Source organism: Oryctolagus cuniculus, chromosome 16, assembly GCF_051225735.1.
Source record: "Oryctolagus cuniculus isolate XC-2025 breed Fujian yellow rabbit chromosome 16, ASM5122573v1, whole genome shotgun sequence".
NCBI lineage: Eukaryota > Metazoa > Chordata > Mammalia > Lagomorpha > Leporidae > Oryctolagus > Oryctolagus cuniculus.
In genome coordinates, this window is record NC_142882.1 from 1,263,149 (window position 1) to 1,277,213 (window position 14,065).

General features: G+C 69.2%; 1 protein-coding gene across 2 annotated transcripts; it reads right to left on the minus strand.

Annotated features, from left to right (window-relative positions):
- Positions 1-7,606: 7,606 nt before the first annotated feature.
- On the minus strand, positions 7,607-13,252 carry DIRAS1 (DIRAS family GTPase 1). Of its 2 annotated transcripts, none has more exons than XM_070058578.2 (2): positions 13,090-13,252; positions 7,607-8,384 (listed from the first exon to the last, which is right to left on the minus strand). In XM_070058578.2, the coding sequence occupies exon 2, from the start codon at positions 8,348-8,350 to the stop codon at positions 7,754-7,756; it is 597 nt and encodes a 198-aa protein (XP_069914679.1). In that variant the 5' UTR covers positions 8,351-8,384; positions 13,090-13,252; the 3' UTR covers positions 7,607-7,753. The 2 variants fall into 2 exon arrangements, with proteins under 2 accessions (XP_069914679.1, XP_069914678.1); XM_070058577.2 differs by lacking the exon at positions 13,090-13,252 and adding an exon at positions 11,931-12,076.
- Between the last annotated feature and the right edge of the window lie 813 nt (positions 13,253-14,065).

Genomic DNA, 14,065 nt, shown 5'->3' on the forward strand with positions numbered 1-14,065 from the left:
GGGCCGGGCGTCCCTGCGCGACCAATCGCGGGCCGGATGGCGGGAGGCTGGCGCCGGGGGCGGGGCTCAGAGCAGGCAGCGGGGTAGGCTGCGCCCGGGAGAGCGGGGCGGGGCCCGTTGTGGCGGGGCCGAGGGCGGGGCGCTGAGTGGCACTGCCGGGGGCCATCGGCGAGCTGGAAACGCTCAGTGGGGTGGGAGTTACGCTAATATGCAAATCAGAAGCGGGGTCGGGGGCGAGGGGGCGGGGCGAGGAGCGGCTCTGTAGAGGCAACTGCGTGACATCAAGGAGGCTCGAGGGCGTTCGTGAGTTCGAGTCCCCGGCCAGGGCGCGGCGTGGAACCCCACCCCCACCCCCGCATCCTGCAGGGACTCACTTGCCGGAGGTGGGGGGCACCCTCTGCTTAGCATTCCATTGTAAATGCAGATTGTCAGGCCCTCATCCAGATTAAGTGAACCGGAATCCCGCGGGGACTGCAGCCCGCCCCCTCCCCTGTGTCCGTTCCAGCCCGCGGCGGGGGCCCGGATCCGCCGGCTCGGCTCCCCGCTCCTGTCGCTCCCCGCAGGAACCTCCTGGCCCATCTGCGGCCCCGCTGCGCCCCCTGCCGGGCCCAGGGAGAACCGCGCCTGCCCGGTCCCGCCGGCCTGGCCACCTGCTGTCCCCAGCGCGCACCCCCAGCCCTCTGTCGCCCACCCTGCAATCTGAGAGGCTGATGAGCAGGCTGGCAGGAGCTCGGGCAGCCGGGCACCCAGCAGGTGTCTCCAACGGTGCGGTGAGCGAGCCCTCGGCGTGGGCACACACTTGAGGGAAACAGGTGTTGGAAACGCCGGTCACCAAGATTCACTCTATTGCCATGCCACAATAGTGCTGGGCAGCGCAGCCCCAGAGGTGGGCACGGCGCAGCTGGCCGGGGCCACCGGAGACGCCCGCGCCCCTCTCAGAGCGCCCCGGTTCCCGGTCTGGCTCCTCCACGCTGGATCCCGGCTCCTGGAAGGTAGCAGGTGCTGGCTCAGGTATTTGGGTCCCTGCCGTCCACACAGGAGCCCGCACTGGGTTCTGGGCTCCTGCTGCGGCCTGGCTCAGCCCTGGCTGTTGTGGGCATTTGGGGAGTGAGCCAGCAGCTGGAAGATTGACCTGCCCCCTCCCCTCTCCCTCCTCTCTCTCCCTCTCTCTCTCCCTCTCTCTCCCCCTCTCCCTGTCTCTCTGTCTCCCCCTCTCTCCCTCTCTCTCTCTCCTCCCTCTCTCTCTGTCTCCCCCTGTCTCCATCTCTCTCTCCCTCCTTCCCTCTCTCTCCCTCCCTCCCTCTCTCCCTCCCTCTCTCCCTCTCTCCCTCCTTCCCTCTCTCTCCCTCCCTCCCTCTCTCCCTCTCTCTCTCTCTGTCTCCCCCCATCTCCGTGTCTCTCTCTCCCTCTCTCTCTCCCTCCTTCCCTCTCTCTCCCTCCCTCTCTCTCTCCCTCTCTCTCTCTCTCTCCCTCTCTCTCTCCCTCCCTCTCTCCCTCCCTCTCTCCCTCTCTCTCTCCCTCTCTCTCTCCCTCTCTCTCACTCTCACTCTCTCTCCCCCTCTCTCTCTCTCTCTCCCCCTCTCCCCCTCTCTCTCCCTCCCTCGCCCTCTCTCCCTCTCTCTCTCCCTCTCTCTCTCTCTGTCTCCCCCCATCTCCGTGTCTCTCTCTCCCTCTCTCTCTCCCTCCCTCTCTCTCTCCCTCTCTCTGTCTCCCTCTCTCTCTCTGTCTCCCTCCTTCCTTCTCTCTCTCTCCCTCCCTCTCCCTCTCTCTCCCTCCCTCCCTCTCTGTCCCCCCGCCCCCGTGTCTCTCCCTCCCTCTCTCCCTCTCCCCCTCTCTCTCCCTCCCTCTCTCCTCTCTCTCTCTCTGTCTCTCCCCCTCTCTGTCTCCCTCTCTCTCTCTCTCTGTCTCTCCCCCCGTCTCTGTGTCTCTCTCCCCTGTCTCCCTCTCTCTCTCTCCCTCCCTCTCCCTCTCTCTCCCTCCCTCCCTCTCTGTCCCCCCGCCCCCGTGTCTCTCCCTCCCTCTCTCCCTCTCCCCCTCTCTCTCCCTCCCTCTCTCCCTCTCTCTCTCCCTCTCTCTCTCCCTCTCTCTCACTCTCACTCTCTCTCCCCCCCTCTCTCTCCCCCTCTCCCCCTCTCTCCCTCCCTCTCCCTCCCTCGCCCTCTCTCCCTCTCTCTCTCCCTCTCTCTCTCCCTCCCTCCCTCTCTGCCCCCCCCTCCCCGTGTCTCTCTCATCCCGCCTTTCAAGTAACCTGAAGTGAAGCACCTTCCCGACGCGCTCCAGCAGGCCGGGCTGGAGCCAGCTGAGGGAGACGCCTGCGCCAGCGTGGACTCCGCAGGGTCTCGTCTGGCAAACGCTGGCAGCAGTGCACCCTGGCTATTTCTGCACTTATTTGGAATTTGTAAAATGTTGCATTAACATAGCGCTCGATGGTGCACCCCCCACGTTGGCACCCGTTTAAAATTCAGATTAGCATATTGCATTTTAATTGTGGATTAAGTCTTCCTAAAGCATGTATCTATTTCTTTTTTTTTTTAAGATTTATTTATTTACTTGAAAGGCAGAGTTGGAGAGAGGCAGAGGCAGAGGCAAAGAGGGGGGAGAGGGAGGGAGAGAGAGAGGGAGGGAGGGGGGGGGAGGGAGGGGGAGGGAGAGGTCTTCCATCCGCTGGGTCACTCCCCAGATGGCCACAATGGCTGGAGCTGGACCAATCTGAAGCCAGGAGCTCCATCCGGTCTCCACGCGGGTGCAGGGGCCCAAGCACTTGGGCCGTCCTCCACTGCTCTCCCAGGCCACAGCAGGGAGCTGGGTAGGAAGTGGAGCAGCCGGGACTAGAACCGGCACCCATGTGGGATGCGGGCCCTGCGGACAGAAGCTCAGCCTACTGTGCCACAGCGCTGCCCCCCAAATCCCACATTTCACATCCAAGAAAAATGTAGGGGGCCAGCTCTGTGGTGCAGGGGGTTAATGCCCTGGCCTGCAGTGCCCGCATCCCACATGGGTGCCGGTTCTAGTCCCGGCTGCTCCACTTCCCACCCAGCTCCCTGCTGTGGCCTGGGAGAGCAGTGGATGATGGCCCCAGTCCTTGGACCCTGCACCTGCGTGGGAGACCTGGAAGACGCTCCTGGCTCCTGGCTCTGGATCAGTGCAGCTCCGGCCATTATGGCCGATTGGGGAGTGAACCAGCAGATGGAAGACCTCTCCCTCCCCCCCCCCCCGCCTCTCTGTAACTATGCCTTTCAGATAAATAAATTAAAAATCTTTTTTTTTTTTTTTGACAGGCAGAGTGGACAGTGAGAGAGAGAGACAGAGAGAAAGGTCTTTCTTTGCCATTGGTTCACCCTCCAATGGCCGCCGCGGCCGGCGCGCTGCGGCCGGCACACCGCGCTGATCCGATGGCAGGAGCCAGGAGCCAGGTGCTTTTCCTGGTCTCCCATGGGGTGCAGGGCCCAAGCACCTGGGCCATCCTCCACTGCCCTCCCGGGCCCCAGCAGAGAGCTGGCCTGGAAGAGGGGCAACCGGGACAGAATCCGGCGCCGACTAGAACCCGGTGTGCCGGCGCCGCGAGCGGAAGTTAGCCTAGTGAGCCACCGCGGCGCCGGCCAAAAATCTTTAAAAAAAAAAAAAAAATCACAGCTCGGGCCTGGGCTGGGTTGGACAGGTACTGAGCCACTGTTCAGGTTCGAGCCCCAGCCGTGGCTCCTGACCACAGCTTCCTGCTAGCAGTGGACCGAGCCGCTGAGTCCCAGCCGCGAGTGGGCAGCTGGGGGTGACCCAGCAGGCGGACGCCGACTCTGCCGCTCACACAAATAAAGATCCCCGGACGGAGGAGGGCCTTTCTTCTTGCACCCCCACCCCCACCCTTCGATGGGGCAGCAGGTGGAACCTAGGAACACAGGAAATTCCTGGTGACCCGAGGGCAGAGGAAGGGCGCCCAGGCCCGAGCCGGCGCGGACCCCGCTGGGGGAGGCCGCGGGGGCAGCGAGGACCCCGCAGGGGGAGGGGCGCTGAGCCGGGGCGGGGCCCCACAGGGGAAGGGGTGCTGAGCCCAGCGAGACCCCGCAGGGAGAGGGGCGCTGAGCTGGGGAGAGGACCCCCACCGGGGAGGGGCGCTGAGCCGGGGGAGAGGACTGGGGGGAGGGGTGCTGAGGCACAGCGAGGACCCCGCAGGGGGAGGGGCGCTGAACAGGGCAGGGACCCCGCAGGGGAGGGGCCTTGTGGGCAGAAGAATGAGGACCCCGCAGGGGGAGGGGCGCTGAGGCCGGCGAGGACCGCAGGTGGGAGCTGTCAGGACTTCAGCAGAGAGGTGAGAAATCGGCCTGGGGCTGCAGTGGTGCGCCTACGTCCCGCATGGCCCCCGGCTGCCCGCCCGGGCACAGTAGGCGCCCCGGCACGCGTGGGGTCTCTCAACTCCAGGGCTGTCCCCTGCGCGCCCGGGCTGCAGAAGCACCTGGGCGGGGCCCCGGGGCCCCTGGACCTCCCCAGCGGTGGGCACTGGCAGGGACCCGGTCCCTCTGCCCTTCCCGAAGCCAGAGAGACACAGCTGCGGCCCTCGGCAGGGGCACGCCACCCAGTCCTCCGTGTCCGCGCCGCATGGCACTTTCAGGAATTCACACACGGGAGGACACACAGTGTGACCACATCCCGGCAGCCCGAGTCCAGCACTCCGTGCCTTTGTGTCAGAGGCAGGCAGCCGTAGCATACGTGGGCCGGGCAGAAAGCATGGTGGGCCCCATCCCTGTCTCCCGGGGGCAGGGGCGCCATTGCGGCTGCCTCCCAGGGCTGGAGCCTGGTGCTTTCCCGGTGCCGTGGACGCGGGCCTTGCAGCCGACACGGCGACCACCAGGCTTGTCCACCCTGTGCGCAGTCCCCTTCTGCTGGCTGGCCGCAGGACTGTGTCCGCTCCAGGGCCGCACAGCAGCTGCAGCGCCGGCCTCTCGCAGGTGCGCAGGACAGAACACCTCCGCTGGGCATCAGGGGTTCACAGTTTTAAGAAATTCTTCCGGGGACGGCGCCGCGGCTCACTGAGCTAATCCTCTGCTTGCAGCGCCAGCACACCAGGTTCTAGTCCCGGTGGGGTGCTGATTCTGTCACAGTTGCCCCTCTTCCAGGCCAGCCCTCTGCTGTGGCCAGGGAGTGCAGTGGAGGATGGCCCAAGTGCTTGGGCCCTGCACCCCCATGGGAGACCAGGGCTTTGGCTCTGCCATCGGATCAGCGCAGCTCCGGCTGTTGGCCATCTGGGGAGTGACCCAGCAGATGGAAGACCTCTCTCTCCCTCTCTCTCCCTCTCTCTCCCCCTGTCTGCCTCTCTCCTTGTCTGTCAGCCCTCTCCACTCTCCCTCTCTCCCTCACCCCTCCCCTGCCCGACCTGGAAGCTTCATCAGCTGCCTTCCCTCCCCTCCCCTCTCACCCTCCCCCTCCTCTCCCCCTCCCCTCCTCTCCCTCTGTGTCCACCTCCAGCAGTTCCCCCCGGGACCTTAAATGACACACTGCCCCCCACCTGATCCTCTGGGGACGGCCCCTCCCCCGCCTCCCCAGAGTGGGCTGAGCCTGCGCGCGCCCCTGCGCCACCGAGCCTCCAGGGTCGCTCCCACCGCTCTGCACAGCACAGACCTGAGGCGACTTGGGCCATCGGGCAGCGCGTGAGCGCAGAGGCAGAGACTGGTTGGGGTGTGTGCCCGGCTGATGGGGCGGGGCCTGCAGCCAGAGACCCCTCTCTCGTGGCCGCCCGCACACCTGTCTTTCCCCGGACCCCCACCCCTCTGCCCCCCAGCCCCCACGCACACAGAAAGGGCAGCACGCCGGGCGGAGGGTCCTGTTGTTGGTGGAGACTGGTGATCTGTGTGTGCCTGAGCACCACATGCGGGGCGGGGCGGGGCGGGGCGGGGTCACAGCAAGCCTGGCGGGAGCCCCCTCCCCAGGTCCCGGGGCGGGTGGGGGCAGGGGAGGCCGGTCGAGGCACTGGGGTGTGCTGTCAGGGTGTGTCCCTGAGAAAGGGCACTGACGCCCAGCCCACCTCTGCTGCACCTTCAGGGCCCCCGCTCCTCCGGGAGGGGAGGGGCGCTCGCTCGAGCGCTCTCACGGACTCCATGCTGCTGCCTCTCAGAAGGACGCAGGGGACACGCACAGACCCGGGCGCGCACACGCACTCACATGCACGCGCGCACACACTCACGTGCAGATGCACACACGCACACTAGTGCTCGCTCACACACACGCGTGCGCACACGTGCACACGCACCCCTGCATGTTGTAGGTAACAAGCAGCATGAAATAGCGGCCACAGATATGCAGCCTGAGCGCAGACCCCGCCCCTCCAGCCCGCCCGCGCGGCCTCATTACCTTTCCATCACTGCCCCCGCCCCCCGGAAACACAGCCTCACCCCGCCCGACCCGGGGACAGCCCCTAGCAATGCCATCCTGAGACGCACACCAGGGCCCAGGCCGCGCAAAGCGCCCGCCCGCTGCGCCCTTGCGCGCCCTCCTCTCTCCGGCCTTAGCGGTGGCACCCAGTGGGCAGGCGGAGTCCGCCAGACCCCTCAGGTGTCACGCCTGGCCAGCAGTCCAGGCAGGGCATTGAAGGGCTCCCCCACGGCCGCGCCGGGCCCTGCGCCTCTTCCGGCCTCCGCTCTGCTCCGCTCCAGGGCTGGGCCTTGGGCTGCTGCGGGCCCCTGGTTATTGCCTGGCGGCCTGAGGCCCATCCCACGGCCCCCCGTGTGGGCTGAGGAGGGGCATTCCCGGACGAGGGGGTACAGGTCAGAGGTCGCGAGAGACGGGGGCGGGGCTGGGGGCGTAGTGAGACGCGGGGCAGGAAAGCCCAAGCAGAGGCAGGATCCGAGGTCAGCGTGCACCTCCCAGGTGCAGTGACCATGGGGGCCGCAGGTCTCGTGTTGGGCACTTGGCGGGCACCCAGGGGGCCTGGGAGACGCAGAGGTGGGGGAGGGGCGACACTGAGCCATTACCCTGCTGCTCCCTCCCGGCCGATGTGGGGGGAAGGAGGAGGAGAAGGAGAGAGAGGAGGAGGAGGGCGTGTGAGGAGGAGGGGAGGAAGAAGAGGAGGAGGGGAGGAGGAAGCAGAGGAGGGAAGGGAGGGGGAGAGGAGGGAGGGAGGGAGGGAAGGGGGAGGGGAAGAGGAGGGGAGGAGGAAGGAGGGAGGGAAGGGAGGGGGAGGAGAGGGAGGGGAGAGGGAAGGATGAGGAGGAAGAGGGGAGCAGCTTGAAGGAGGAAGACTGGGAGGGGAGGCTGGGGGGCCGGGCTGGGACAGGGCAGGGCAGGGCTGGGCTGGGGCATAGAGACAGAGCAGGGCAGAGGTGGGGAGAGGGAGAACGGAGCGACTGGGGCAGGGCTGGGGTGGGGAGGACGGGGCCGGGCAGGGTGGACAGGGCGGCCGGGCAGGGAGGACAGCGCCGGTCAGGGAGGACAGGGCCAGGCAGGGAGGACAGGGCCGGCCGGGCAGGGAGGACAGGGAGGCCGGGCAGGGAGGACAGGGCCGGGCAGGGAGGACAGGGGCCCGGCGGCCGGGAGTGGACAGGGCCGGGCGGCTGGAGGGAGCAGGGCAGGGAGCGGGGGCAGGGAGGACAGGGCGGCTGGGCAGGGAGGACAGGGCCGGCCGGGCAGGGAGGACAGGGCCGGGCAGGGTGGACAGGGCCGGCCGGGCTGGAGAGGGCAGGGCAGGGCAGGGCAGGGAGGACAGAGCAGGGCAGGGAGGACAGGGCCGGCCGGGCAGGGAGGACAGGGCGGCCGGCCGGCGCGCGGCTCACATGAGGCTGCACTTGCCCCTGCCGCGCTCTGTCCGCCGCTGCTGGCCGGCGCGCTTGCCGGCCACACCCAGGCTCACGCTGCGCCGCGTCTCCAGCGTGAGCAGCTCCTGGAACAACTCCTGGACGTTGTAGTTCATCTTGGCCGACGTCTCCATGAAGGCGCACTTCCACTGCTGCGCCACGGCCTGCGCCTCGCGCGTGTCCACCTCGCGCTGCGTCTCGTCGCACTTGTTGCCCACGAGCATGACCGGGATGTCCTCCACGCTGCCCTTGATCTGCAGGATGAGCCGGTAGATGGGGTCCAGCTCCTCCAGCGACTGCCGGCTGGTGACCGAGAAGACCAGGATGAAGGCATGGCCCTTGGAGATGGACAGGCGCTGCATGGCCGGGAACTGGTGGCTGCCCGTGGTGTCGGTGATCTGCAGCGTGCACACGCTCTTGTCGCAGCTGATCACCTGCCGGTAGGTGTCCTCGATGGTGGGGATGTAGGCGTCGCGGAACGTGCCCTTCACGAAGCGCAGCACCAGCGAGCTCTTGCCCACGCCGCCGGCCCCGAACACCACCACGCGGTAGTCGTTACTCTGCTCCGGCATGGTTCCTGGCGCCGCGGAGGACCCCGCACGGACCCTGCGGGGAGAGGGCCGTCAGGGCGGCGCGGGGCGGGGCGGGGCGGGAGGAGGGGCTTGGAAGTCAGGCGGGAGGAGGGGCTTGGGGCGGGACGAGAGGAGGGGCTTAGGGCGTCAGGGCGGGGCGGGAGGAGGGGCTTGGGGCTCAGGGCAGGGCGGGAGGAGGGGCTTGGGGCTCAGGGCGGGGCGGGAGGAGGGGCTTAGGGCGTCAGGGGCGGGGCGGGAGGAGGGGCTTGGGGCGTCAGGGCGGGGCGGGAGGAGGGGCTTGGGGCTCAGGGCGGGGCGGGAGGAGGGGCTTGGGGCGTCAGGGCGGGGCGGGAGGAGGGGCTTGGGGCGTCAGGCCGGCGCAGGGCGGGGCGGCGGAGGGGCTTGGGGTGGGGCGGGAGGAGGAGCTTGGGGCGTCAGGGCGGGGGAGGGAGGAGGGGCTTGGGGCGTCAGGGCGGGCCGGGAGGCGGGGCTTGGGCAGCAGGTTGGTGTAGGGGAGGGGCTTGGAAGTCTGGGCCGGCCGGGAGGAGGGGCTTGGGGCGGGAGGAGGAGCTTGGGCGTCAGGGTGGGCCGGGAGGAGGGGCTTGGGCTGGGACGGGGCGTGGGGCTGATGTGGACCCGGGGTCAGCGCCTTTCGCCTGCTCCCCCCCGCCCCGCGCGCACAGAATGCAGGGTGGGCTCTGAGCCGCGGAGGGGGCAGAGCCGGGGATGCACAGCCAGCTCCTTCCCCGCTGCCTGCCGCCCTCCTAGGCTGGGCCTGGCCCTGACACCTGGGCGGCCTGACACCTGTCCCGGGCCACGGCGCCTGTGAGTGCCTGTGCCACCTCTCCACTGCCCGGACCTTGCCAACCTTGGGGAAGGGGTGTGGGGGGGAGGGTGTGTGTGCGTGTACAACGCAGGCACAGGGTCTCAGCCCAGACACGGGGACCTGGGAGCCTGCATTTTAAAAAGCTGCCGGCGCTGTGGCATAGCAGGGAAAGCCGCCGCCTGCAGCTCTGGCATCCCACGTGGGCGCCGGTTCGAGTCCCGGCTGCTCCACTTCCGGTCCAGCTCTCTGCTGTGGCCTGGGAGAGCAGTGGACGATGGACCAAGTGCTGGGACCCCTGCACCCGCGTGGGAGACCCGGATGGAGCTCCTGGCTCCTGATCGGCCATTTGGGGAGTGCACCTGCAGATGGAAGACCTCTCCCCCCGCCCCGCCTCTCTGTAAATCTGCCTTTCAAATAAATAAAAATATTTTTTTAAAATAGAAAGCTGCCTGCCCCCTAATGAATGCAAACCAGGGTCTGCACTGCCCACCCAGCCCCCTGCTAATGCAGCTGGGAGAGCAGCAGAGACAGCCGAGCGCGGGGCCCTGCACCTGCGTGGGAGACCCGGATGGAGCGCCCGGCGCTGGTCGCGGCAGCCATGTGGGGAGTGGCCCGGTGTTGGAAGACCTCTCCCTCTCTGACTTTGGAAATAAATAAGTATTCAAGCAACAGTGATCTGGAGCAGAGAAGGACCCTGGTGTGTGCGCAGGGTTTTCCCCGACGCGCACGCCGCAGCGCCGTCCTCGGAATTCCCTGCACCAAAAGGACCCTGCTTGGCCGTCTTAAGTCCATCAGAGACGGAGACGGAGCCCGTCCAGCTGCTGCTTCCCTCCCGAACGCCCACGATGGCTGAAGCCGGGGGCTGCATCCGGGTCCCCCCGTGGGCGGCGGGAGCCCAAGGACTTGAGCCCTCGCTGCTGCCTCCCAGGCTGCGCATGCGCGGGGAGCTGGGGCCAGGAGCCGAAGCTGGGGTTAGAACCGGGAGCCCTGACGTGGGGTGCGGCGCCGCCGGCAGGTCAGACATGCACACTTGCTTGTTTTGTTTGTTTGTTTGTTTGTTTTCGGGGCTTCCTCGTTGCCTGACCGTGGTCTGGTCCCGGCTCCCCGCTCAGCTCGGCTGTACCCTCGGGAACGGAACTGTGCTAACGTCTTTGGCTTTCTCGGCTGGGGAGGTCCCGCAGCCTTGGAGGTCACGTGAGTCCCTGACACACTGGGGGAGGGGGAGCTCGGGCACCGTGGGGACAGGCGGCCCCTCCCCCAGCTGTCCCTGCGGGTGCCCGTTCCACCTGCCGGGTGCCCTCCTCCCAGGCCCCCGGACAGACTCCTGCCCTCGGGGCTCTGTGTGTGTGTGGGGGGGGGGAGGGTGCAAGGCTGCGCTGGCCTTCAGGCAGGACAAGCAAACCTGTGTCCCTGCACCTCGGTTTTCCCATCTGTGAAATGGGACTGACTGCGTGCCTGCCCGCTGGGGTTAGGGACAAGTAGGTAAACCCACCGGGGCCAGGAGACAGAGGGTGGCGGCCGCTGTCACGGTGACGGGCTCAGGGCGCTTTGCCGCCACAGCAGGTGCCCCATGAGCTCAGGGCCCAGGGCCGCCCCCCGGGGGTGGGTACCAGCACGTGTCCCAGGCAGAACACGCCTGGCGGTCGTCTCCTCTGCCTGACCACTGAGGCGAGAGGGCTGCCGGCTCCCTGCACACTGCCCGTCGGCTCTCCGGTGCAGGTGCCTGAGCGGTGGGCACCCTGGGGTGCAGCCGGGCCCTGCCGAGACCCGGGGACCCCTGGGGCTGGCCACTGTGGGTTCTGCAGTGTCAGCTCTCCCCTTGCTCCGGGCACCAAGGGCTCCGGCCCCCAGCAACAAGGGGGGGCCTCCCGGGGGGGGCGGCTGGGGCCTGGGCTCCCTAACCAGAAGCCCCTCCCCAGGTCCACATCAGACACCCACCTGGTGGCCTCTGCATCCCACCCACATCTCCTGTGGGGTGAGGGGGTTGTGGACAACAAGCGGGTGGGGGGGCGGGCGAGAGCTCAAGGTCACGGGGCAGGGAGGTGGCCGAACCGCGCAGGACTGGCAGCAGGGCCTGGAGGCTACCCTGCCTTGGGGGTCTTGGGCCTGCGCACGGGAGCCCGCCCTGAGGTGCCCAGGCCAGAGGAACGGGCCGCAGCCCCGGCCGGCGTCCTCGGAGCACAGCTCGGGGCTGGAAGACTGGAGCGACCTCGGGTGCAAGACGGCAGAGAGCCCTGACCCGGAGGGGGGGGGCGGCGGGCACAGGGGGTCTGGCCCGGGGTGCACCTGACCACCGAGGGGTCTGAAGGGCGGAGGGCCTGCTTTGGATGGGGGATATGATGGGGGGGGGCAGGGCCGCGGCTCCCTGAGCTGTTGGTAGGAGGAGTCGGTCAGGGAGCGAGGGGCTTGGCTGGGCAGGGGGCAGGCGGGCTACGCGGGCGAGTGGGAGGGGGGAGGGACGCCCGACGCACTGATGCCCACGGTGGCCCCCCCCCACCCCCCAGCAGACACGGGCAGGAGGGCAGAAGCCGCGGAGGGAGCTGTCCAAGGTGGGCGCGCAGCGGAGACACCGGCCCGGGCCCGGGCGCTGGCGCGCAGGTGCACGGTAGAGGGCCCTGGCCGGAGGCTCGGCCGCCCCCGAGGCCCGGAGGGTGGGGCCAGGACAAAGAAGGTCCTCGCCGGGGAGGGGGGGCGGCCTGGCCGGCTGGAGTCTGCCCAGGGACCCCCGCGCCCCGCCCGGGCTCGGCCGCCTACCTGGGTCCGCTGTCCCTGCGGCGCGCGGCCGCTGCTGTTCGGGCTCCGAGTCCGCTCCGGCGTCGCCGCCCCCCGGCCGCCCGCCCGCCCGAGCCTCCGCCGCCGCCGCCGCCGCCGCCGCCGCCGCCGCAGTCGCGCCCGCCCCGCCCGCCGGCCCCGCCCCGCCCCGGCAGCCCCGCCCCGCCGGGACCCACAGGGACCCGCACCCCGGGGGCGCCCTCCCAAGGTCACCGCGGGCCTGCGCCCTGGGACCGATGCCCTCCAGGGCTCTGGCCTGTGTCCACTACGTGGCCACCTGGGCTCTTGGGAGGAGGGGGCGGGGGTCTGCAGACCCCGGGAGGCTGGGGAGCCGGCACGAGCCGGGCAGAGCTGGACCGGGGGGGGGGGGGGGGGGGCGGAAGGGGACATGTTCAGGCTGGGGTCGTGATGCGGCACCAGGGCGGGGGCCCAGGGGGGCTGCCCGGGCGGAGGGAGCGCTCAGCTGTCAATCAGCCCCTGACCGTGGGGAGGCAGAGGCGGGTTTGTACTGGGCAGGGGTGGGAGGGGAGGGGGCACAGGACAGGCAGGAAGACAGCCGCCCGCCGGGAAGGGCCGCCTGAAGGGGGCGCTGGCGCGGACGGGGCACGAGGTTCTGTCTGTGGGTCCCCGCGTGTCTCTGGGAAGTGGCTGCTCGGGGGTCAGGTGCCCCGGTGCTCCTGCCCACCCGAGCCCACCGCCCCTTCCTCAAACCTGGAGGCGGGAGGCTCATGCTGACCTCAACGGACAGAGCTCGGAGGCGGCGGGACTCCCGCCGGGTCCCCTGGGGGGTGGACACAGCTCAGGCCAGGCCCAGGCCGCGATGGGTTAGAGGAGGATGCCCCGGGACCACCCTGAGGTCCCCGCCATGGGAGGGGGGCACTCCCCTCCCCGGGACGCTGCCCCCAGACCACCCGGCCCCTGTCTCTGGTCCCTGACCCTGACCGTGGCTCGCTTCACCTCCCGTATCAGGGAACCGCGTGGCCTGGCCGTCATCTCCTGTGGCCTGACCCGAGCTCCCCCCACCCCCGGGGAGCTCCCCGCTTCCCGGCTGCCTGCGGCTGGCCCTGGGCACCACCTGGCCTGGTCCCGGATGGGGACCCCGCACCCCAGGGAGGGCTCAGCCCAGCCTCAGTCTCCACACCTCCAGGATCGCCGTGGCCGCTGGGAGTTCTGGGAGCAGGTGGGCAGCGTGCCCACTCGCGCGGGGCTCGGAGCTGGCGGCCGCTCCCGTCCCGCTCTGCCTGCCCGGTCTCCTGAGTGACCGCGGCGCTGGGCCGGCTCTCGGGCTCCTGCCCAGGCCGGGGCGGCTGACTCATGCGTAGGAGCCTGCGCCCGGCGGCAGCGAGTCCACGCTGTAGCTATTTATAGCTCCCCAGCAGGGCTCTGGGCCTCGCCAGCCAGCGAGGACGGGCCTCGGGCCCCTGCTCACTCTCCGCCCCATGTCGGGGGCCCAGCCCCCTGCCGGGGCACCCCAGGCCCCCGGCACGGCACGGTGGGGGACTTCAGGATCCGCTGCTGCCTCTCTGGGAGACTGGGCCTGGCTCTGCCGGCCCCACCACCAGCTCCCGAGCCGGACAGGGTCCGCACCCGTCCATGACGGCCCCTCAGGGGGCGCCCCCAGGGCCAGCGTCGTCACCCGTCACCGGGAAGCCGAGGCTCGGAGGAGGGAAGCCACTCGCTCACCGAGGTGGCCCAGCCTGGAAGAGGCCGGGCCAGGCCTGCCCGGGGCCCCCTCGTGCCCGCCGCTGTCTGGGACCCCCGGCTGGCCCAGGCTTGCAGGAGGCCCAACTGCAGAGGGTTCACTTCTGGCCCGGCCTCGAAGCCGTGGGCGACTTCTCCTCTCCTGGTGCTGGGGAGGGGGCCCCTGGGATGAAAGCAATCACGGGGGGGGGGGGGACGCAGAGGCCGCGCACGGACGGCCCCAGGGGCGTCTGGGCTCAACATTTAACAAGCTCAGTCACTAAAGCCCAGTTTGCCTTCAAAAGCAAAGGACGTGGGGGGCCAGCGCCTGCAGCGCCCACATCCCACGTGGGCGCAGGTTCGAGTCCCGGCTCCTCCACTTCCGATCCAGCTCTCTGCTGTGGCCTGGGAGAGCAGTGGACGATGGCCCACGTCCT

What these genes read in the sequence shown, in the direction of transcription:
- DIRAS1 (XM_070058578.2), bottom strand. Translation starts at nt 8,350, where the DNA reads ATGCCGGAGCAGAGTAACGACTACCGCGTGGTGGTGTTCGGGGCCGGC.